Genomic DNA, 24,775 nt, shown 5'->3' with positions numbered 1-24,775 from the left:
ATTTGTAAGTTTTTTACTTTTCGAAAAAAGTTCCAGAATCCACATGAAATAAGTAATCATAAGGTTTTTCAAAAATGTGTTTTCGGTGTTTTTAAAAATTAAAAAATGTTTTAAACTTCAAGTTTAAACCTTGAAAAACCGATTTACAAATTTAAAATTTTCGAAAATTTCCAGAATTTCAAAGAAGTAACAAAAAAGTCAATAAGACAGTAATGAAAAACAAAAGACACTCAGGAAAACTAAGAATTCAAAAGCACCAAGAGTTCAGATTCTTTTTTTAAATTGTCAGAAAATCAGAACAAGAATGTTAAAATTTAAATAAAAAACCAAAAATTCGCTTAAGCCAGAAATTGAGAAATCGAAAAATTGAAAATTTAGAACCATCAAAAATTGAAAAATCGAAAAACCGATTTTAAAGACACTGAAGGCACATTTAAAAATTTTTGAAAATTTCCAGAATTTGATAAAAGTAACAAACAGTCAACAAGAAGGTAATGAAAAACAAAAGACATTCAGAAAAACTGATAATAGGAAACTAACAAGAGTTAATTTTGTTGTCTGAAAAAAACTTCAAGAATACAGTTTTCTTAAATTTTAATGAAATCAGAACAAGAATTTTCAAATTTAAACGAAAAAATGCAGTAAATTTTGAAAATCGTATAAATTTTTCTTGCTTTTCAAGTTTAATTTCGTATTTTGTATTATTTGTATTTTCGTATTTTATGTTGTCTGTCTGTGTGTTGGAAACTTTATTAGACACGTAAACTCCGAAACTACTGAACTTGTTGTTGTAGAATTTTGCTCACCTTTTTTTAGTTAAATTTTACTGAATTTTATAAACCAAAACGCTTCTATAGAGTTCTAAATTTGTATTTAGTTTATCAGTAGATCCGTATTTTTAAACGTGCGTAATATTTTTGGAAAAAGTACAACAAAATTTTGCTATTTATTCTAGGAACTACCGAATCAAGTTCTTAATTTTTAAAAACAATTTCAAGTTGACAATCAAGATTTAGATAATCAAGAATGGAAACTTCACACTTGCTATCAAACATCAATTTTCACTAAAAACCCCGCCGCCTCCGCTTTCCCGCCGCTCCACAAAACCCGCAAAAACCCCCCGAGCAAAACCGGCAAAATCGCGCTTTCTTCCCTACGAATCTTGAATTTTAATTGCGCGCCGCAATTACGCTAAACGAAAAAATCGCGCAAACAAGTGAAACGCGCGCTTTGTAAACAAACCGGAGAAAGCACGCGTCGAAGCTACCTCAACAATGCCTTCGCTATTGAAAAAGTGCAAGAAAAGCCTCCGCTTTCGATTTAAGATGTTTGCGATGTTAGTGAAAATTTTACGCGTGGTTGGAGCTCCAGTGCCCTGGAAACGGCGTCGAATTGTGCGCTGCGCCGGTAATTGCCGAGGAAGCGAAAGTAAATTGTTGACTGGTTATGGCATCGTGAGAAGGCGAGATGAGTCGAAGAATGGGTGAAGAGCACCAGGGGTCACTAACTCGGGTTTCTATTAAAGTGCGGCTTTGCGCTGAGCTGATTATCAGGTAGCGCGGGAACGGTAATGAGACGTTCGCCAGGAGTTGCGTAAGGTGGGTTTGCTTCCGAGATTTTTGTGGGTCAAAACTGAGTTATAGTAACAATGATTTAAAGAGAGAGAAAATAAAAATTTCCCGGAATTGCATGCTCGTAAAATACCCACTTCGTCGTTATCAATTTTATTTATTCTCGTCAAGCGTAATAAATAACACAGATATGCCTATTTTGTTTTTATGTTTTATGGTTTTACGGTGTCGCTCGAGAACTTTAAGGTGAATTATCTGATGTGCCGATTGGCCTGCGTGAAATTTACATAATTGTATGTTAGATATTATCTGCTTTTATTGCCCGTGGCTTGAGTAAAAGTGGACAGAATGGGTCATCGAGGATGAATGTGAAATCGACTTCGGAAGTAATAATTAAAAGCTTGTTATATTATTCATTATATTAATCGTGCCAGTTATGCCATAAGGGGGCAAAAAATCTCGTTTTGTACACTCCTTTGTCAAAAAATTGTGATGAAATTAAAACGTAATTTTTTTTTATAAGGGAACTTGGGTTTGTGAAATTTAATTTCTCAGTAGATGATATCTTCTTCTGTAATTCGGAAACTATCACCTGAAAAATGTCCATTGTATGTAGATGGTGGCAAATTTGGTGTTTGGTAAACACAGAATTGTTTTTTTATACAAAGAGAAAATTGTAGGTTTATAAATCATTCATGAGCTGCTATAAATGGTGTGAATAGGCAACCAACTATACACCAGTGAATGTAATCATTAATATTTCATAAATATTGGTTGTAAATGGTGAAACTTAAATTTCCAAACTTTATTACTTGTTGTAAATTATATGATAAAATTATTATTACATCTCTTTGACAGTTTGGCTCCAACCCGTATTTCAACAAGGCGGCAAAAGAAGAAATGAACAGATATTAATTAGAACTATAGTTTGTATGTATCTGGTATTGTATATTGCATATGTTGTGCTCCATATTTTTCACAAATTATACATTTTCACTTAAAATTTCGAAATCCGATAAGTCTAAAAATCGAAATATTAAAATTTCGAAAAGTTGAAAAATCCAGAAATTGAAAAATTCGCAAAATTGAGAAATCGAAACCTTGAAATTTGCGAAATTTAAAAATGAAAAAGTCGAAAAATTGTTTAAATCGAAAACCAAGATGTAAAATCGAAAAATTCAAAAATCGATACATCAAAAAATTGTAAGAACTCGAAAAATTTTAAAAATTAAAAAACTGGAAAACGGAAAATGTCCAATAATTGGGAATGCGAAAAATTTCAAAATATTAAAAATAAAAAAACTGAAGAATTAAGAAACTGAAAAATCGGGAATTTAAAAAATTCTAAAAGTGAAATGACGGGAAATCGAAAAATCGAAACATGGAAGAATGAAGAAAATGAAAAACTGAGAAATCAAAAAATCGAAAAGTCTAAAATTTGTAAAATTGAAGAATTGCAAAACTGAAAAATCGAAAAATTAAAATATTCAAAAACTGAAATAACCAAAAGTTGGGAAATAGAAAAATTGGAAAATCGAAATATCGAAGAATTGAAAAATCGAAAAATCGTAAAGCCGAAAAGTCGAAAAGTTAAAAATTGAAAAATGATAATACGAAAACTTTGGAAAAATTCAAAATTCTAAATTTTAAAAATCGAAAAACTGAAAAATTACAAAGTCGAAAAAGAAAAAATAGAGACAAAATAAATCAAAAACCGAGAAGTCAAAAAATCGAAAATCCAAAAATTCAAATTTCGAAAAATTGAAGAAAAAATCGGGAATTAAAAAATTCTAATACTGAAATGACGAAAAATCGGGAAATGGAAAAATCGAAAAATTGAAAAATAGAAACATCAAAAAATCGAAAGACTGAAAAATTCAAAAATCGAAATTTTTGAAAAATCGAAAAGTCGGAAAACAGAAAACCGAGAAATCGAGAAACCGAAGAATCAATATGTAAAAAATCAACAAAAAGAAAAAATCGGAAAACTGAAGAATCGAAAAATCGATAAGCCGAAAAGGCGAAAAAGCCCGATATCGGAAAATCGAAACAAAACATCAAAAAATCGAGAAGGCGAAAAATCCGAAAATTCTGAAATCGAATTGAGGCAAAATCGAAAAAATGGAAAAGTTAAAATTTGAAAAATCTGAAATCAAAAAATCGATACATCGAAAAATCGAGAGATTGAAAACTCGACAAAGTGAAATATCGAGAAATCGAAAAATACAAAAATCGAAAACGAAAAATCGAAAAACCAAAAATAGAAAATGCAAAATTTAAAAATCGAAAAACTGAAAAACGGAAAATTGAAGAATTCAAAGATCGAAAAATCGAAAACAAAAAACCGAGAAATCAAAAATCCAAAATACAATATGCGAAAAATTAGAAAACTGAAAAATCCAGGAATTCTCAAAATTGAAATGTTGAAAAATCGAGAAATTTAAATATCGAAATATCGAAAAATTTTTAAATCAAAAAATCAGAATATCAAAAAATCGAAAAACGTAAAATTTAAAAATACAAAAAATTGAAAAACAGAAAAATCGAAAAATTGAAAAAAAAATGGTATTTTGCATATTTTTGCGTACTTCTAAGGACGATTCTGGAAAAACCAATGGAGTTATCGAAGAAATGAAAGCGGATATGACTTCTGCGACACGAACTCTACAAGAAAATGAATGTAGTGAAATTTTGAAAATTTCGTTGAAAATTGGTCGAAAATTGGTGGTATTTTGCATATTTTTGCGTATTTCAAAGAACGATTCTGAAAAAGCCAATCGAGTTATCGAAGAAATGAAAGCGGATATGACTTCTACGACCCGAGATCTACAAGAAAATATGTTTAGTGAAATTTTGAAAATTTCGTTGAAAATTGGTCGAAAATTGGAGGTATTTTGCATATTTTTGCGCATTTCAAAGGACAATTCTGGAAAAACCAATAGTTATCAAAGAAATGAAAGCGGATATGACTTCAGCGGCCCGAAATCTACAAGAAAATGTATTTAGTGAAATTTCGAAAATTTCGTTGAAAATTTTAAAACTTAAAATAAAAAAAAATTATAATTCGAGAAGTTTGAAAAAATTCAAATTTCTAAATTTTAAAAATCGAAAAACTGAAAAATTGCAAAGTCGAAAAAGTAAAAATAGAAAAAAAAATAAATCAAAAACCGAGAAGTCGAAAAATCGAAAATAAAAAATTTTAAATATCGAAAAATTTAAGAACTGAAAAACTGAAAAATCGACAATTTAAAAAATTATATACTCAAACCACAAAAATCGAGAAATGGGATAATCGAAAAATAGAAAAATCGAAAAGTCTGAAAACAGAAAACGGAGAAATCGAGAAACCGAAGATCCAATATGTAAAAAATCAAAAAATTGAAAAGTCGGAAATGCCTGATATCGGAAAATCGAAACAAAATATCAAAAAATCGAGAAGGCGAAAACTCCGAAAATTCAGAAATCGAATTGGGCCAAAATCGAAAATTGGAAAAGTTAAAATTCGAAAAATCTGATATGTGAAATATCGAGAAATCGAAAAATACAAAAATCGAAGACGAAAATCGAAAAACCAAAAATCGAAAATGCAAAATTTAAAAATCGAAAAACTAAAAAACGGAAAATTGAAGAACCGGAAATGTAAAATTTAAAAATACGAAAAACACTAAAACATAAATAAATATAATATGCGCAAAATTAGAAAACTGAAAAATCCAGGAATTCGCTAAATTAAAATGTTGAAAAATCGAGAAATTTAAATATCGAAATTTCGAAAATTTTTTAAAATCAAAAAATCAGACTATCAAAAAATCGAAAAACGTAAAATATAAAAATACAAAAAATTGAAAAACAAAAGAATCGAAAAATTGAAAAATGGTGGTTTAATGCATATTTTTGCGTATTTCAAAGGACAATTCTGGAAAGACCAATCGACTTATAGAAGAAATCAAAGCGGATATGACTTCAGCGACCCGAAATCTACAAGAAAATGTATTTAGTGAAATTTCGAAAATTTCGTTGAAAATTGGTCGAAAATTGGTGGTATATGGCATATTTTTGTACGTATTTAATAAAATTTCGAAAATTTATTTGAAAATTCGTCGAAAATTTGTGGTATTTTGCATATTTTTGCGTATTTCAAAGGACGATTCTGGGAAAGCCAATGGAGTTATCGAAGAAATGTTTGCGGAAGTAACTTCTACGGCCCAAAATCTACAAGAAAATGAATTTAGTGAAATTTCGAAAATTTCGTTGAAAATTTTAAAACTTAAAATAAAAAAAAAAGATAAATCGAGAAGATCGAAAAAATTCAAAATTCTAAATTTTAAAAATTGAAAAACTGAAAAATTGCAAAGTCGAAAAAGAAAAAATAGAGAAAAAATAAATCAAAAACCGAGAAGACAAAAAATCGAAAATCCAAAATTTAAAATATCGAAAAATTGAAGAACCGAAAAACTGAAAAATCGACAATTTAAAAAATTATAATACTCAAACCACAAAAATCGGGAAATGGGATAATCGAAAAATCGAAAAATCGAAAAGTCGGAAAACAGAAAACGGAGAAATCGAGAAACCGAAGATTCAATATATAAAAAATCAAAAAACTGAAAAGTCGGAAATACCTGATATCGGAAAATCGAAACAAAATATCAAAAAATCGAGAAGGCGAAAACTCCGAAAATTCAGAAATCGAATTGGGCCAAAATCGAAAATTGGAAAAGTTAAAATTCGAAAAATCTGATATGTGAAATATCGAAAAATCGAAAAATACAAAAATCGAAGATGAAAAATCGAAAAACCAAAAATCGAAAATGCAAAAATTAAAAAATCGAAAAACTGAAAAACGGAAAATTGAAGAACCGAAAATGTAAAATTTAAAAATACGGAAAACTCTAAAACATAAATATTGAAGAACTGAAAAATCGAAAAATAAAATAATCGAAAAATTGAAGAATTCAAATATCGAAAAATCGAAAACAAAAACCGAGAAATCAAAAATCCAAAATATATTAAAAAAATTAGAAATCCAGGAATTGAAAAATTCGCAAAATTGAAATGTTGAAAAATCGAGAAATTTAAATATCGAAATATTAACAATTTGTAAAAACAAAAAATCAGAATATCAAAAAATCGAAAATCGTAAATTTTAAAAACAAAAAAAATTGAAAAACTGAAAAATCGAAAAATTCAAATATTCAAAAACTGAAATGACCAAAAATTGGGAAATGGAAAAATTGGAAAATCGAAATATCGAAGAATTGTATATTGAAAATCGTAAAGCCGAAAAGTCGAAAAGTTAAAAATTGAAAAATTTTAAAACTGGAAATAAAAAAAATTGATAAATCGAAAACTTTGAAAAAATTCAAAATTCGATATTTTAAAAATGGAAAAACTGAAAAATTGCGAAGTCGAAAAAGAAAAATTAAAGAAAAAATAAATCAAAATCCGAGAAGTCGAAAAATCGAAAATCCAAAATATAAAATATCGAAAAATTGAAGAACCGAAAAACTGAAAAATCGACAATTTAAAAAATTATAATGCTCATATATACCACAAAAATCGGGAAATGGGATAATCGAAAAATAGAAAAATCGAAAAGTCGGAAAACAGAAAACCGAGAAATCGAGAAACTGAAGATTCAATATGTAAAAAATCAAAAAATTGAAAAGTCGAAAATGCCTGATATCGGAAAATCGAAAAAGCGAAAAATCCGAAAATTCAAAAATCGAATTGGGCCAAAATCGAGAATTGGAAAAGTTAAAATTCGAAAAATCTGATATGTGAAATATCGAGAAATCGAAAAATACAAAAATCGAAGACGAAAAATCGAAAAACCAAAAATCGAAAATGCAAAATTAAAAAATCGAAAAACTGAAAAACGGAAAATTGAAGAACCCAAAATGTAAAATTTAAAAATACGGAAAACACTAAAACATAAATATTGAAGAACTGAAAAATCGAAAAATAAAAAAATCGAAAAATTGAAGAATTCAAAGATCGAAAAATCGAAAACAAAAAACCGAGAAATCAAAAATCCAAAATATAATATTCGAAAAATTAGAAAACTGAAAAATCCAGGAATTCGCAAAATTGAAATGTTGAAAAATCGAGAAATTTAAATATCGAAATATCGAAAAATTTTTAAAATCAAAAAAACAAGAGATTGAAAAACAGAAAAATCGAAAAATTGAAAAAAAATGGTGGTATTTTGCATATTTTTGCGTACTTCTAAGGACGATTCTGGAAAAACCAATGAAGTTATCGAAGAAATGAAAGCGGATATGACTTCTGCGACCCGAAATTTACAAGAAAATGTATTTAGTGAAATTTCGAAAATTTCGTTGAAAATTGGTCGAAAATTGGTGGTATTTTGCATATTTTTGCGTATTTCAAAGGACGCTTTTGGAAAAACGAATAGAGTTATCGAAGAAATGAAAACGGATATGACTTCAGCGGCTCGAAATCTACAAGAAAATGTATTTAGTGAAATTTCGAAAATTTCGAAAATTGGTGGTATTTTGCATATTTTTGCGTATTTCAAAGGACGATTCTGGAAAAACCAATGGAGTTATCGAAGAAATGAAAGTGGATATGACTTCAGCGGCCCGAAATCTACAAGAGAATGTATTTAGTGAATTTCGAAAATTTCGTTGAAAATTTTAAAACTTAAAATAAAAAAAAAGATAAATCGAGAAGTTTGAAAAAATTCAAAATTCTAAATTTTAAAAATCGAAAAACTGAAAAACTGCAAAGTCGAAAAAGACAAAATAGGGAAAAAAATAAATCAAAAACCGAGAAGTCGAAAAAATCAAAAAATTGAAGAATCGGAAAATTGAAGAATCGAAAAATCGAAAAGGCGAAAATGCCTGATAATTGAAAATCGAAACAAAACGTCAAAAAATCGAGAAGGCGAAAAATCCGAAATTTCAGAAATCGAATTGGGCCAAAATCGAAAATTGGAAAAGTTAAAATTCGAAAAATCTTAAATCAAAAAATCGATACATTGAAAAATCGGAAGATTGAAAACTCTACTAAGTAAAATATCGAGAAATTGAAAAATTCAAAAATCGAAAAATCAAAAATTGAAAATCTCGAATTGAAAAAATTGTAAAACTGAAAAATCTAGACATCAAAAAATTGAGCAAACGAAAAATTGAAAAATCAAGAAATGGAAAAGTCGAAAATCTAAAAAATTGAAAAATCGAAAGAGAAAACTCGAGAAATCAAGAAATAGAGAAATCGAAAATTAAATTTTCAATTTTTCAAGTCAAAAATGGAAAAATTGAAATTTCGAAAAAGTGAAAATTCGTAAAACTTAAACATCGGAACATTGAGAATTCTAAAAGTAAAAAATCGATATTTCGAGAAATTATAGAATCCCAACACTAAAATATTGAAAAACAGACAAATCCAGAAATTGAAATGCCGAAAATTGAGCCCAAAAATCGGAAAATTCTTGTATCTACAATTTTGATTTTTATTCCAAAAATCTCGTTGTCAAGGATAAAAATTCAACACGGATTCATAAACCACAAGTTCAGAACTATGTTACTTGTTAAAATTTAAATAACATTTATGTAGTGATCTGACTTGTTTTAAATACATCTGATTTGAATCGACATGGCATGACTTGATCGAACCTGCCTTGATTTGATCCGCCCGATCTGCTTGACCTATCAAGTTCTGACCTCTCATGACTTGGTCTCACCTGACTTGACCTGACCTGACCTGACTTGCCCTGACGTTACCAAAACTGATCTGATTTCAAGATTTTAATTTTCTTTTTCAGAAACTTTTTTTTAATTTATCACTTTAATTATATTTTTTCAAGTTCTTCATTTATTAAAATTTTCTGTATAATTCATAAAATGCACAAATCAAAAAGAAAAATTTCACGGTTACCTAGAATGTCATGTTTGCCGAGATGAGATTCGTCTTTAGTTAAGAACCAATGAAATTAGTCACTCATTTTATTGGCTGTGGGACGAAAAGTGGATTTTATATTGGCGAACAATAGTAAAATATTGGGAAAGTGGTCGAATTTGCGCTTAAAAAAAATCAAAGTGGCCCCGCCCACCCACCCGAATGAAGGAGGAAGGACCCTCTTTGATTTTTTTTAAGCGTTATTTTATAAAATTTGGAAATGACCCCATTCCATTGTTAGTGGAGATGAGTAGACAAACGTTATTTGAATTTACTACTCTTGTATGACTGGTTGCATACAGTCGAAGAGAAATTCAAGATAAATATAAAAATCGTTCTTTGGGGAAAAATGGTTTAATTTAAAAAATGTCCAGAAGAGCCATCATTTGAGTTGAAACCAAACTTGTCAAAAATTAGTGAAGATAAACATTTTTTTTATATATAAATTCCATGTAAATTTGTGACAGTCGGGTGTATTTTGTGTTGCATATACAAAAGCCTGATTTGTATCATCAGAATTATTATAATTGAAAATAATATATAACTAAGGTGGCATTATTTAAAAAATAATACATTATTGAAGTGCACCTTAAAGTTAAAAAAATGTCAACACATATTTGAAAAATAATATTAAGATTTTTTTGACTTAAAAACTAAAAGCATTATTTATCATATTACGCTTATGATACAGTGTAAATATTTGAAAAATTATTTGAAATAACCAAAATCTAATTATTGGCGTAACAAACACCACCCAAACTTAGGCAATTTAATATTCAGATGTGTGATGTTGGTTGCCTAGCTAACACAACTTTATGGTTTCAGTTACCACTTCCTTCCTGTTCTCTTCATCAAGATAATAAATAGAAAGGAAAGCCACTGACACCAATCCTCAAGTAACGAAAACTGTTAATTACTAATTTTAAATAATAATTAACAACTAGAGCAACTTTTTCAACACCTGCGAGTCTGCAGGCACACTTTTCCAGCCAAACAGAGGCAAAAAACCAAAAATTCCGATTCAGTTATCATAATCTAGTTAAACCACAAATACCTAAGAATTATAAGTCGATGAACTGCATTTGCAGTTTGAAAGAACATTGTCAAGGATACTTTCATTTCTCCCGGCAACTGCTGCAACCATGTGCAGTGAAAGTAGCAATAAGTCCAAGGAAAGTGATCTGGTTTGTTGAGAATTATTGAGCAATAGCTCATGTAATGTCTTCTGTCGTTGTACTGAAATGTTGATTTACGTTGGCAACATTTAAAATCCCCCAAACGCAAAGTGACACTTGACACAACTCAACCAAGACATGTCAAATTAAAACCAAAAAAACCTAAATTCTTTAAAAAACTTTATGACTCGAATTTATTACCCCGTCGGTAAATCTGTACATTAAAAACACAGCTATTCGACTAATAAAACTAAAAAACAACAAACTCAACTACACGAAACTTACGACTTAATAACTACCTATCCTAGCCCTCGAATTAAAATAAATTTGTATGAACTCGACCATAAAACAAAATCTGGCAGCGTCCATTTCCATCAGTCCCAGCACTCCCAGCGCGAAAGGAAAAAACGCTGCTCTCCGCATGAGCCCATCTACGTCCCATTTAAAATAATTAACCGTAACTTTCGGCGCTGACAGCCGCCATGGTCGGAAATGGAGCCGTCATCCAATTTGTCCCATCTCCGTCAAAACGAGTGCGTGTTGGTCCTGAAGTCGTACATGAGGTCGCCCTCGATGTGCTCGGTAACCGGTTTGACGTCGTCTTCGGGCGGACTGAATGCGTGGAGGACGGGTCGGAACGGCTCTTGGGCCAGGGCGGGCCCCTTTTTTTCGACGGGTATGGCCTTCCAGTAGTCGGGTATTTTACCGACGAAGTACTTGGTTTTCTTGGGCTTGGACGAAAGAGAGAAGTAGAACTTGTCGTCGAGGCTGAGCGACGGCAGCTTGATGGGGGGAGGCTTGGGGTAGAAGTGGGCGGGCGTGAAGGGCGGCGAGTGGTAGGGCCTTGGGAAGATGGCAAAAGTTAAAACGGGGAATTTTTGGTTTTGATTCGAATTTCGACTTCCCCAGAACACATTTTCAAATCCACGAAAAAAGTTTTGGAATTTAATGTTAAAAAAAATATGTTGGCAGCACGCTTAGTTTGTTCAGCTTGATATTTACTGTCTAATTGACAAAAAAACTGTCAAATAGATGCAGTGCCAACATGATTATTTTAAAAATAAATTCCATGGCCTACTAGAAGACCTTTTTTAATCATATTGGTATTTTGGCATTTTAGAATTTCTTTTTCGGAAAACATTTTTTCCTTAGGTTTTTTTCTACTTAAATGTGTTATTTTAACTGTAATTTTAATTTTGGCGATTCCTGTTAAATTGTAAAAGCCTGGAGATGGTTAGTTAACTAACGGAAACCAGAAGAACTAAAAAAATGGAAAAGAATGTCATGTAAAAAGCTAAAATGTGAAAGAAAAGATTTAAGAAAAAAGAACAAAGGAAAAATGCGAGAACCGACACCAAGAAAGAGGTCAACAATGTGATTAAAAATTACAAATACAACAAATAGAATGAAAAATTAAGACATAGAGAAAGGAAAAAGAAAAGAAAGAAAAAAAAAATTAAAAATCGAAAAACCGAAAAATCGAAAAATTGAAAAATCCTATAACTGAAATGAAGGAAAATTGGAAAATCGAAAACTTGAAAAATCGAAACATGGAAGAATCGGAAAATCCTAAAATCAAAAAAGCCGAAAAATCGAAAACACGGCAAATCGAAACATCGAAACATCGAAAAATTCAAAAATTGAAACATCGAGAAATCGAATGATCAAAAGATCGAGAAATCGAAAAGTCAAGGAAATGAAAAATTGAAAAATTGAGAAATCGAAATGGGCCAAAATTGAAAATGTTTAGAATTAAAAAAATCGATAAATCGAAGAATCGAAAAATTAAAAAATCGAAACATTGAAATCTGGATAAATTGAGAAATCGAAAAATTGAAAAATGGAAATTAATAAAGGTTCAAAATTAAAAAATCAAAAAATTTAAAAAGCTGAAAACTGAAAAATTAAAAATGGGAAACTAAAAAATCGCAAAATTTAAAAACCGAAAATCTAAAAATCGAGAATCGAAAAATTGAAAATCCAAAGATTAAAAAATCGAAAAACTGAAATATTGGAGAATCGGAGAATCGAAAATTCGGGAAATTGAAAAATTCCAAAACTAAAATGATGAAAAATTGTGAAATTGAAAAACTGAAAATTGAAATAACGAAGAATTGAAAAATCAAAAAATCCAAAAGTCGAAAATTACGAAAAATCCAAAAATCTAAAAGTCAAAAAATCAAAACATTGAAAAATTCAAAAATTGAAACATAGAGAAATCGTAATAACAAAAGATCGAAAAATCGATAAGACGAAAAACGAAAAATTGAGAAATGGAAATGGGCCATAATCGAAAAATCGGATAGTTAAAATTAGAAATAAAAACTGAATTAAAAATTGAAACATCGAAATCTTGATCAAAGGAAAAATCGAAAATTTGAAAAATGGGAAACTGAAAAATGGAAAAATTTAAAAACCGAAAATTTGAAAAATCCAAAAATCTAAAACCGAGAAGTCGAAAAATCGAGAATGTTAAAAACTGAAAAATCTAAAATCTAAAAATTATTAACTGAAATATCGAACAGTCGAAAAACCGAAAAATTAAGAAATCGAAAATCCAAAATTTAAAAAACTGAAAAATTGAAAAACTGGGAAAATGAAGAATCGAAAAACTTAAAATTCGGGGAAATTCCAAAACTGAAGTGATGCAAAATTGGCAAATTGAAAAATTGAAACATCAAAAAATACGAAAAATGGAAAAATCGAAGCATCGAAAAATTCAAAAATTGAAACATCGAGAAATCGCAACAACAAAAGATCGAGAAATCAAAAAGTCGGGAAGATAAAAAATTGAAAAGTTGAAAATTGAAAAATTGAAAAATTTAAATGAAAAAAAATCGACAAGTCAAAAAATTGAAAAATGGAAAATTGAAAAATCGAAAAAGGGAAAAATCGAAAAATTTAAAAACTCGAGAAATCGAAACATCAAAAGATCGCAAAGTTGAAAAACGAAAAATTGAAAAATTGGGTAATCAAAATGGAACAAAATCGAAAAATCGAAAAGTTAAAAATTGAAAATTGAACAAACCGAAAATTTAAAATTTTAGAAATCGAAAAATTAAAAAAACGGAAAATTGAAGAATCGAAAAACTGAAAATTTGGGAAATTGAAAAATTCCAAAACTAAAATGTTGAAAACTTGGGAAATTGAAAAATTTCAAGATTGAAACATCGAAAAATTGGAAAATCGGAAAATCCAAAAACCGAAAAATCGGATAAACGAACCTTCGAAAAATTAAAAATTTAGGACATCGAAAAATCATAACATCAAAAGATCGAGAAGTCGGAAAATGAAAAATCAAAAAATTGAGAAATCGAAGTGGGACAAAATCGAAAAATCGAAGAATTTAAAATAAAAAAATCGTTAAATTGAACAATTAAAAAATTGAAAACTGGAAAACTAAAAATTGGAAAGATTTATAAATTGAAAAATTGAAAAATCGAAAAATCTAGAACCCAGAAGTCGAAAAATCGGAAAATCGAGAAATCGAAACATTAAAAAACTGAAGAACCTAAAATTAAAAAATTCGAAAAACTGAAATATTGGAAAGTCGAAAAACCGAAAAATTGAAAAATCGAAAATCCAAAATTTTAAAATCCAAAAACTGAAAAATTGAAAAAATTATACATCGAAGGGTTGGAAAATCGAAATATCTAAAATTCGAAAAGTACGAAAAAGCGAAAAAGCCAGAGATCGAAAAATCGAAAATTTGAAAAATTCAAAAATTGAAAAATAGAGAAACCGAAACGAAACATCAAAAGAACTAAAAATCTAAAAATCAGAAAACAAAATATCGAAAACTTGGGAAATCCAAATGGGCCAAAATCGAAAAATCGAAAAGTTAAAAATTGAAAAATCGAAAAATCGAAAAACTGAAAATTCGGGAAATTGAAAAATTCCAAAATTATTATTGATGAAAAATTGGGAAATTGAAAAATTGAAAATTGAAACATCGAAAGAATTGGAAAATTAAAAAATCCAAAAGTCGAAAAGTACGGGAAATCGAAACATGGAAAGATCGAAAAATCGAAAAATTGGGAAATCGAAATGGATCAAAATCGGAAAATCGAAATGTTAATAATTGAAAAATTTAACATTAAAAAAATCGATAAATCGAAGAATCGAAAAATTAAAAAATCGAAAAGAAATCTCCAAAAATATATATATTGAAAAATGGAAAACTAAAAAATAGAAAAATATAAAAACCGAAAAATGGAAAAATCGAAAAATCTAAAACCCAAAAGTCGAAAAATCAAAAGATCAAAAAATCGAATTATTGAAAAACTGAACAACCTAAAATCTAAAAATTCTTAAAATTTAAGCATCGAAATGTCGAAAAACCGAGAAATTAAGAAATCGAAAAAGCAAAATTTAAAAAATCGAAAAAATGCAAAAAGGGAAAGTCGAAGAATCTAAAAACTGAAAATTGGGGAAAAACTGAAATGATGAAAAAGTGGGAAATTGACAATTTAAATATCGAAGAATCGAAAAATCCAAAACTCGAAAATTACGAAAAATCGATAAACCGAAAAACCAAAAAATCGAAACATCGAAAAATTCAAAAATTGTAACATCGAGAAATCGAAACATCAAAAGAACGAAAAATCGACAAGTCGGAAAACGAAAAATCAAAAAATCGAACAATTAAAAATTGAAAAATTTAAAATAAAAAAAATCGATATATTGAAGAACCGGAAAATTAAAAAATCGAAACATGGAAATCTAGAGAGTTCGATGAATTGAAAAATGGAAAACTAAAAAATGGGAAAATTTAAGGCCGAAAAATTAAAAAACCGAAGAATTCAAGACCCAGAAGTCAAAAAATCGGAAGATCGAGAAATCGAATCATTGAAAAACTGAGCAAACCTAAATTCGAAAAATTGAAATATCGAAAAGTCGAAAAATGAGAAATTGAGAAATCGAAAATCCAAAATTTAAAAATCGAAAAATTGAAAAATCGGAAAATTGAAACGAAAAACTGAAATTCTGGGAATTGAAAAATTCCATAACTGAAATGATGAAAAATTGGACAATTTATCAAACTGAGACATCGAAGAATTGGAAAATCAAAAAATCCAAAAGTTTGAAATGTACGAAAAATCTAAAAAACGGAAAAATCGAAAAATGCTAACAAAAATCGAAACTGAAAAATTCAAAAATTGAAACATCGAGAAATCGAAACATCAAAAGATCGAAAAGTCGGAAAATAAAAACTCAAAAAATTAAGAAACCGAAATGGTACAAAATTGAAAATGTTTAGAATTAAAAAAATCGATAAATCGAAGAATTGAAAAATTAAAAAATCGAAACATTGAAATCTGGATAAATTGAGAAATCGAAAAATTGAAAAATGGAGACTAATAAAGGTTCAAAATTAAAAAATCAAAAAATTTAAAAACCGAGAAATTGAAAAATCGAAACCCAAAAAGTCAAAACATCAAAGAAGATAGATATATAGATGGATAGATGAACAGATGAATAAACAGACTGATAAATAGACAGACAGATAAAAGTATTAATAAAATACAGAAGAATGTTTTAAATTAGTAAATAAAAATATTGTCAAAAAACGAACACTTTCGGAATTTAATTAATTTCATCTAATTTATTTATCTAGTAGAAATTCCAAAATTTAGAAAAATACCATGAGAGTTAAAGTACACTAAATTTGCCATTTTTTTATAATATAGTTATTTTGAGTTTTAATAATAATAGACGCAAAAAATACAAATTTGACTTGACATGAAAATTCAGATTAGTCGAATTTCATTATTTTTTAAATCAAATTTTTCATAACAGTTTGCAGAAAAAATTGATTTGATTTTAAAATTATTATTTTTCAACCCATAGAAGTAAAAAAAACAAAGTCGCTTTTAAATTTTTACAAACAAATAAGTGGAAGTTTGTATATGTTGGAAGTAGAAAATTAAACATAAAAAATTAATTTACTAAGTTCCACTTCATTAAATTTTTCACAGAGAAATTAAATTCAGATTTCTTAGAACTGCTCTTATGACTTTAAAATGTTAATTTTCAAAACCTTCAACACAGGGTGATGTAGGGCAAGTTTACACCAAGAGATCAATAAAGAACACGATCAAAGACAACCTTGAATTTTTGAAGATGTATATCTGAAAAAAAAAAAAAAATGCAACGATCGAAGACAAACCGCCGTAAAGCCATGACTGTCTTTGATCGTGTTTTTTATTGCGCTCTGCGATCTGAATGGAGTAGAGTCGGTCACGTGGTACTTTAAAGCCGCTTTCAAAATTTAATTGTAATAATACATGTAATAGTTAATTCTACTTCAAATATTAGAAATATAATATTTACTACCACAGAAAAAAATCTTTATAAATTTCCGAAAAACAAGATTTTTAAAAATTTCGAAACAAAATCAATAAATCTATGAATTTAAATGTAAAAGGAAATCATTAGTCACGAAAATACAATACTGATGACATAAAAATAATAGATACAAAAAAAAGCAACACTTAACGTGTCTGGAGTCTGTCACCACAAAGATTACAAAACCGATATGAAACAATCACCGAAGGTCGCTTTTCACGTCTGTCTGAACACTTCATTATCAAGAACGCAGAATCAGATGTCACATCATTATAAACAGTTTCCCGTCGTGATCCGCCACTGCAATCTCCAGTGCTTTCACCATTATGTATTATTGCCAACTGCAGAATACTAATAGAACGTCTAAAAATAGAATACACAGAACGGAGTCAAGTTTAAGTGGCAGAACTTCTAATTAGTTTAAAAATTCTGCCACTTACTTGCATAATTTCAAGCGTGAAATTTGTGTTCGCAGCAACCTCGACCCCACACACCACTGGAATACAGTTTCGACCACTGGAACCGCGTTTATAAATGTCGCGTGCGATTCAAGCAAAGCATAATTAAACAAGCAACGATTTTCATGCTAATTTAATATCGAAAGTGATGGAAGTCGTTAGACATAAATATGAAACATAAAAAGAGAAAATGCATTGATATGGAGTGAATTTCACGTAAAAGCTTATGATTTTGTTAAAGTGGAATCTGAGTTACCAAAGTAAACCGCTTTTCTTCACAATCTCTTTCACGCCTTATTATTATTAAACAAACTTTGCGCACTCTTCAATTAGAAGTTTTTTTTATTATTATTTAATGAACCCGCGAAAGTTACAATTAACGATACAAAGCTGTTTGCTCACAATAAAGTGGAAGCGCTTTTTACTCGCTGACGATACAATTAATAAAATTGACGGTCGATAGAAATTCGTCTGGGTGATGAAACCGTCATCGCAATAAACAGAACTTTCTTTTAATGAGAGCTTCATTAAGTCAGTGAGAATGAGGATCTAATGCTTTTTTTTTTTTGAAGGTTTATCCGGGTTCGTCGTCACAAGAGACACGACAAATCGAACGTTATTTATTCATTTCAATGAAGTTGCAAATTTATTGTGACTGCGCTAAATTTTTGTAAAGTCAAAAAAGCACAAAATTACAACATTCCAACTTTTTTTGTCACGAATTAATTAGTACGAATATTTTAAATTACGGTTTGAATCATTCAAATGTGCACGAATTTCTCCGACCTTGAATAATCACGTTGTAACGAAATTTCTCTGGACACTAATTGGTAGTAAATGGTGATGAAGCAAGATTTTGGACAAGTTTTAAATTATCAATGCACTGAAGTAACTTTACTGCTCCTCGGGAAGTAAAAGTGGACGTCATCTTAGTATTACGACCAATTTCATTTCACTTTTTCCAGATTTTGATTTCAGGTTAGTGAAAAAATCGAGTTCCTTTGAAAAAAAATTGTTCACTTTTTCAGGAAGTGATTAAATAACGAAATTTAATTTACATCTGGTCTACATCGATGTTTTCAATTAATTCCAAAACATTGGATGGTTCACTTAGTTTTGACATGTCTAGAATTTTTCACTAGAACCAAGAATTCGGTCCAAAAAATTGAATTAAAATAGTTTCGTCAAGTCATTTAAACAAAAAAAAAAGGTTTTTGTGGAGATTTCCGTTCTCTGTTTACTGGATTAAGCTGAATCCTCAGCACTTATAAACACATTTAAAAAAATTGGCTTGGGGCATTTCGAGACATTGACATTGACACTACAAAATCGACTTTTCTCAAGAAAGTAAACCCAAAAAGTTTGCTTTTTTAGAAAATGAGTCATCATGTTACTAGACACCACTTTACTATCCATTAATGAACATTATACCGTTATCTGATAAACAGGTCCAAACACGGCTTCAAAGAATTCAAAACCGCCCATCGTTTTTTCCAAATACAGCCTCATCCACTTTCCCATTGGGAAATGAAATCACTCCGTTTTCTATCAACTCTAATTATCAGCCTCGGAAAGTAGCCGAGAAATGAAATAATTTACCACGACAATAACCGAAGAATTCAAGCAAAAAATCGAGTAAAAGTCATTGCCAACAAATGGAAAGTCGTTACGTTTTTACCAACAGTACCAACACCCATGGTCCGGCGACCTACCGCTCGAAAAGGGCCGCCACGCAATGAACACCCAGCGCCAGCAACGCCACCTGAAAAAACAAAACCAAAATCAACCGAATTCAAAAATTGTCAAAAAGAAGACCCACCTGTACGTGCCCGAGCCCCATGTCGTCGCAGCACTGGCCCAGGATCCTCCATCACACGTTTATATCACCATCACAATATTGATGAAAGCGTAATTACCGACATGGTACCCGCCGGTACGTGACCGTACCGGGTAAATTCGGGCTGTTGATGGTCGAGGGACCGAAATTGCACTGACGATGGGAAAAATACACGCTGATTAGGACGGTATTGAATTTTTTTTTCGATTTGGTTTTACTTTCGATGGGTTAGAAAGGAAAAGCAGGAGGTGACACGCTGATAAGAGGTGAATGTAATTTGGGATAATTGTGGTACGGAGAACGAAAAGCGGAGAGCGGGCGGGCGGGTAATTGTCTGAGGTGCCGATGAACCATGGGCGGAGGAGGTGGATGCAGATTGTGGGTTTAGGGTCCTGGTGATGATTAAATGGACGAGGGATGATTGTCAAGAAAACAAAGTGGTATTACTTGATAAGCGAAATATCATTGAAAAACATAATGAATAACAGCGGTCCAAGATTTGACCCTTGTGCTACACCACAATTACAACAATCTGACTGAAGTCATAGTCCGGGGATTCTACTATCTTGCTTCTTCTATACTTGTGGTTTATTAATCCGCCCTTACTTTTTTACCGGCGACTCTCAATTTTCTTAGGGACAAGGAAAGTTCGAAATAACTTTAGACCAATTTTTATTGTTGTATTTATTAACACCTTAAACTTGGACATTCTAGATGCTAGAAAAAAATGTGCCACCAAAACAACAAATTTTCCTCTGTCGCCTGATTTTACGTTCCCAAGCTCGGAGTTTATTAGCCTGCGTTATTTTCAAGTTCACCTAATTTTCTCCATTTTTTGCGAAGACTCGATTTCATTATTTTTTTCGGGCCCATCAAACGCGATAAAAAAATTTGTAGAATCATACTAATTAAACTAAAATTGTGAAATGAATGAGATCGAAAAATGCGAGTGAAAGTACCGGTAATGGTGAGTTAGAGGTCGGGAAAGGTTAAGGTCGGTTTACGGTAATCCGAGTTTGTTTACACCGTCTAATATACGTAAACAAATAAGGAGAAAATGTATCACTGAAAGCGAAAACGATCAAAAAAGGCGTTTCTAGACGAGACTGTAATTTGACTTATGGATTTCTTGTTCTACTTATTTTCTCCGATTTGCATAGATTATAATTTAGAATCTGCGACACGCAACTTGTCGTTGTTAAAATCCAAAAAGTTCGAATCGGTTTCAAAAATGTCAAAAAAGAAAAAATCTGGAATGTTTTCTAAGGTGTGGAGAGTTTGGTTTTGTTTTTTTGTTTATTTCGCTCGATGGGTTTGCGTAAACCCGAAATCCGGGTCTTCCAACACGAAAAAAAAGCTCAAAAATTTCTTCTTCGACTTGGGAATTTCCCCGGACCCGCCGCCGCCGCTCCCTCGCCTCCGCCTATGCACACCTAGAAAGAGAGCACCGAATAGATTAGCCCGAGGTATGGTCGAATGCGTTTTTCTTCTACTTTCATGATTCCACCATTCGATCCATCTTTTTCCTTTCATTTTACCAACAAAACCCAACCATATAAATAGCCTCTCGCCAACTCCTTCACCATCACAAATCTCCCGGATTTAGTGCAGTGCATAGCTCTCTAGTGTAAAATCCTCAACGTAGCCACACGCAAATGGCCTACCGTCTTGTGGTAAACCGCCCCCGACCACCCCCGCCCCCACTAACCCCCTCTCATTGCAGATAGCCTCCTTCGGGATTATTTCCTTGCTGGGCCTGAGCGACGCCGGCGGCCACGGAGGGTAAGCCGCCCCCGCACTCCAACCCCCACTAACCCTCTGTTTGCAGCGGCCACAAGAAGGTCATCATCCACGTCCCCTTCAAAGTCAAGACCATCCACCACACGCACACCGTCGTCAAGCATGTGGGACACGAGGGCGGCGGCGGCGGTGGCGGCGGCGGCGAGTTCTACAAGGTCATCGGCTACTCCGGAGGAATCGATGACGGCGAGGTGGTCACCCACGGCGGCGGCGGCGGAGGCGGCCACGGCTGGCACGGAGGCTTCGGCGGCGGATTCGGCGGTGGCCACGGCAGCTCGGACGAGTCGCACGCGATAGGCGGCGACATCGGGGGCATCGGCGGCGGCCACGGCTACTCCGGCTACGAGAGCGCCAGCCAGAGCGGCGGCATCGGGGGCGGCCACGGCTACGCCATCAGCAGTGGCGGCGGCGGTGGCGGCGGCTCCGATGGCGGCCACGAAGTCGGGCACGTGGCGGCGCTGAGCCACGAGGGTGGAGACATCGGCGGGGGAGACTACGGCGGCGGGGACATGGGCGGCGGCCACGACTTCGGCGGCGGGCTGGGCTCTTACGGCGGCGGCTTCGGGGGCGGCTTCGGCGGCGGCCACGCCAGCGAGGGGATCAGCGCAGGAGGCGAGCTGGGCAACAGCTACGAAAGCTATGAGGGAGGAGACGGCGGCCACGGAGGCTACGAGTAAACTGTTACTGGAATTTCTTCCTCTCTCTACAAAAGTCTGCTAGTCCTTTAATGTTAGTACCTTTTAATCTTATTTTATTGTTGATTTTACACTTGTTTTTTATAATAAAAATGAAAAATCCGACTTGTCTGACGTTTTTTTTTTTAATTAAGAGGTGCGAGAAAATTCGACAAGATAGTACCAGAATTTTTTCAGACTACGTCACGGTTTCAGTTTCTCTAGACTTGGTACGTGCTCAAACGTGCTCCTAGTGTCACTAATTAGTTTCTAGACAAACTAAAATAAAAGAAAACGACTCCAAAGTCACAGTCCAGGTAGTACCGTGACAATTTTGATCAGCTTTCTCTTTTTGGATGCACAAAGTGAATGTAGAAGTCACATTTTAGCTTCAACAAAGCAGTATATTTACTACATTCAGTAAAAAACAATAAATACAACAAAAACAACTCCTCCAAATTTTGAGGTAAGCAGTACTGGCAAGCGAGTTTTTAGAAGCACCTCGTCTTCTCCTGAATGTGGACACTAAACAAACCCTTAATAATAACCATAACTAGGACCATCAGTCTTGTAATTCCGATAGAGTTCACCTTTACTTAAACCATGATCAAAACTTGGAGCCTGGTACTTCTCGGTTTTGAGGAAATCGGAATTTAGGTCGCCGAAGTCGTACTTTTTAGACTGTTTTGCTTTCTGAGGGGATTTCTCTGGCTCTTGGTTGTTCTTGTTGATGTACGCATTCACGTAAAGAACGTTTCTGTCGTACAACTCATCGTTCGTAGGGTACTTATAAAAGTAGCTGTACTTCTTCGGTTTGTCTTCGAAGCGATCTCTATCTATCTCTTCGTAACCCTCACTGTAGAAAGGATCCGTCTTTGCGTTATTTACATCAATATTTTTCTCGCTGTTTTCGAGATCGTGTTGAACCTCGGACACAGGATAAGCGTACTCGCGGTCGTACCCGATCGTGCTGTCTAAGTACGGTAACTTCTCCCTGACCTTGTGTTTCTGCTTCCGCAAGTACCTATTCCCCGGATTATCAGCATCCGGATTATCAATAGTCTCCGTTTCGATCTTCTCGCTTCTTAGGATCTTCCACGACTTCTTGTACCCGTCCTTCAACGGCTTGGTCTTGATTTCTGGTTTCACATTGTACTGCTCGTAGTACGGGCTGTCGTCATACCGGTACTCTTCGCTTTTCGCTTTCCCAAACCCGTAGGGATCGTCGGTATCGAAGCGGTACTCCGCGCTCGGCCTGCCGATCTGCGCCTCCTCGAACACCCCGAACTCGTCGTGGCCTCCGAACCCTCCGAACTCCGGCACGTGCACCTTGGTGTGCGACCTGCAAACACCCAGTACTACATGGTACTCCTCAAAAGCATCACCTCATACTTAGTTCTCGCCCCGGCACTGCCGCGCCCCGCGACCACCCCCAGAAATACGACACAAAGCACGTTCCAGTGCATCACGACCTCATGGTACCACCGCATCGATTCAACTGTTTTGATCGATCACCCGATTCATTTTATACCAGAAATTCGTTCCTGCAATTGCGGTTACGTCCAACAAAGACAAAAACTTCGAAATTTTGCGATTTGTCACCGTCGCGCAAAAACGCTTCCGTTTGTTTCGACACCGACGCCGTTTTCAAACGGGCGCGTGGTACCGCACCAGAAGGAATGCGGCAGAAGAAGATTTTTCGGTGGTACCGGTGTCAACAAACCCTTAATTGGGTCAAGTCGGGTATTGTTATAACATAATTAACGCTGGCGCTGGAAATTGGGGGTTTGGTGGGTCGAAGACGGTACTCGCGGGAGTTGTTGCTTGTTATTAGGTTTGATGGGTCTCGGATGGGTAATGCGATGCGTCGGAAAATACAGTATGAGTTCCAAGGTTTGAACATTATTAAAAACGCCTCTGAAATAGGTGGCGCTGGCGATAAAGTGACAGATGTGACCTTGAAGATTAAATATGATTTATGGGCATAGCCGCCTGCGAAAAAAATACGTTGCGTTTGCCTGTTTGCTTTCACTACGCAAAGAAGTAGCTACAAAGCAAACGCCGCTCGAAAAAGGGTAAAAGTTGTAGAAATTGAGCTAAATTGGCTGCTAGATTTTGCGACATTTGTGCTCCAGTGACTGATACGAAATTGGTGTTATATAAACGTTGCGTCAAGTACGATTCGTGATTTTTCTTGTTAGTAGGTTGGTACTAAAAGCGGGGTAAAAAAGGTGCAAAAGAATTTATTGTGTACAGTAGGAAGCGGGTTGTTGCAATATTTTAATTACTGAAACCGCGATACCGGCGGTGTGGTTATTTTATTGAAAATGTTTGTATCGAGGCTTAGTCAGCAGAAAATTTGTTTGGTTAAGTGGAGCTTCCTGTGGGCTGATTTTTTATTTCGTGTCGGTTTTCTATTGTTCACTGCTAATAAGGAAGTGATCTACTAATTAAAAACTGGTGCAGGGAGCAGATCAAGTGTAAAAAAATACGGATGTGACGAGATATGGCTGGATTATTGACCAACCGCGAGACGCCATCTTTACATTTTTTTATTCATCATTTAACAGTCTGAAAACTTCCAAAAAAATTTACTTGTTTACCCCATCCAAAAACTTAATGAAGTCATCTCAAAATTTTGATGTATGAGTTATATCTAAGAATTGTATTAATCTACAACCATTCATATTCTTTAGAATTACATATACAGTTTGATTAAAAAAAATATATATTTCACTTACCACAAATTTTGGGAATACATTATTTATTTTTTAAAAAATTTGAAAAAGTTCCAAGGATTCTTTGTGTTTTTTTAAGAACGAAAAATAATCTTGAAGACTCCTATTATTGTATTTTAGAAAAAAAATTGAAAAAAATCTGTGGTATCCATGGTGTTTTTTTAAGAACATGAAAGGATCTCTTCAGTTCTTGGTGTTTTGTTTTTGAATTTTTTTTTAAAGAATCATCGGGAGCAATGGCATTTTACTTT

The 24,775-nt window shown here is 32.8% G+C and overlaps 3 protein-coding genes across 3 annotated transcripts; 1 reads left to right on the top strand and 2 right to left on the bottom strand.

Moving 5' to 3' along the window:
* Positions 1–10,836: 10,836 nt before the first annotated feature.
* On the bottom strand, positions 10,837–19,480 carry LOC135131434 (uncharacterized). Its single transcript, XM_064059185.1, has 3 exons — positions 19,295–19,480; positions 19,188–19,237; positions 10,837–11,512 (listed from the first exon to the last, which is right to left on the bottom strand). Exons 1-3 carry the CDS (start codon positions 19,313–19,315, stop codon positions 11,194–11,196), a joined length of 390 nt encoding a protein of 129 aa, XP_063915255.1. The 5' UTR covers positions 19,316–19,480; the 3' UTR covers positions 10,837–11,193.
* Positions 19,481–20,060: 580 nt separating this feature from the next.
* LOC135131486 (uncharacterized) lies at positions 20,061–21,912 on the top strand. The gene is made up of 3 exons (XM_064059257.1): positions 20,061–20,985; positions 21,036–21,094; positions 21,141–21,912. The coding sequence occupies exons 1-3, from the start codon at positions 20,968–20,970 to the stop codon at positions 21,787–21,789; spliced, it is 726 nt and encodes a 241-aa protein (XP_063915327.1). The 5' UTR covers positions 20,061–20,967; the 3' UTR covers positions 21,790–21,912.
* Positions 21,913–22,169: 257 nt separating this feature from the next.
* On the bottom strand, positions 22,170–23,289 carry LOC135131484 (uncharacterized). Its single transcript, XM_064059256.1, has 2 exons — positions 23,179–23,289; positions 22,170–23,128 (listed from the first exon to the last, which is right to left on the bottom strand). Exons 1-2 carry the CDS (start codon positions 23,274–23,276, stop codon positions 22,324–22,326), a joined length of 903 nt encoding a protein of 300 aa, XP_063915326.1. The 5' UTR covers positions 23,277–23,289; the 3' UTR covers positions 22,170–22,323.
* Positions 23,290–24,775: the final 1,486 nt, after the last annotated feature.

The sequence above is a fragment of the Zophobas morio genome, unplaced genomic scaffold (genome assembly GCF_036711695.1).
Source record: "Zophobas morio isolate AGI-343-1 ecotype UQ-CSIRO unplaced genomic scaffold, CSIRO_AGI_Zmor_V1 ptg000020l, whole genome shotgun sequence".
NCBI classification, from domain to species: Eukaryota; Metazoa; Arthropoda; class Insecta; order Coleoptera; family Tenebrionidae; genus Zophobas; species Zophobas morio.
The sequence above is the reverse complement of the archived record's forward strand: the minus strand, read 5'-3'. Positions and strand labels throughout refer to the sequence as shown.

Excerpts from the sequence above, each read along its gene's own strand:
- LOC135131484 (XM_064059256.1), bottom strand. The coding sequence starts at position 23,276 with ATGCGGTGGTACCATGAGGTCGTGATGCACTGGAACGTGCTTTGTGTC. Across the intron at positions 23,129-23,178 it reads AGTGCCGGGGCGAGAACTAA|GTCGCACACCAAGGTGCACG; the intron begins GTATGAGGTGAT and ends GGGTGTTTGCAG.
- LOC135131434 (XM_064059185.1), bottom strand. The coding sequence starts at position 19,315 with ATGGGGCTCGGGCACGTACAG. Across the intron at positions 19,238-19,294 it reads TGGGGCTCGGGCACGTACAG|GTGGCGTTGCTGGCGCTGGG; the intron begins GTGGGTCTTCTT and ends TTGTTTTTTCAG. Across the intron at positions 11,513-19,187 it reads GTGGCGGCCCTTTTCGAGCG|GCCCTACCACTCGCCGCCCT; the intron begins GTAGGTCGCCGG and ends CATCTTCCCAAG.
- LOC135131486 (XM_064059257.1), top strand. Across the intron at positions 21,095-21,140 it reads GACGCCGGCGGCCACGGAGG|CGGCCACAAGAAGGTCATCA; the intron begins GTAAGCCGCCCC and ends CTCTGTTTGCAG.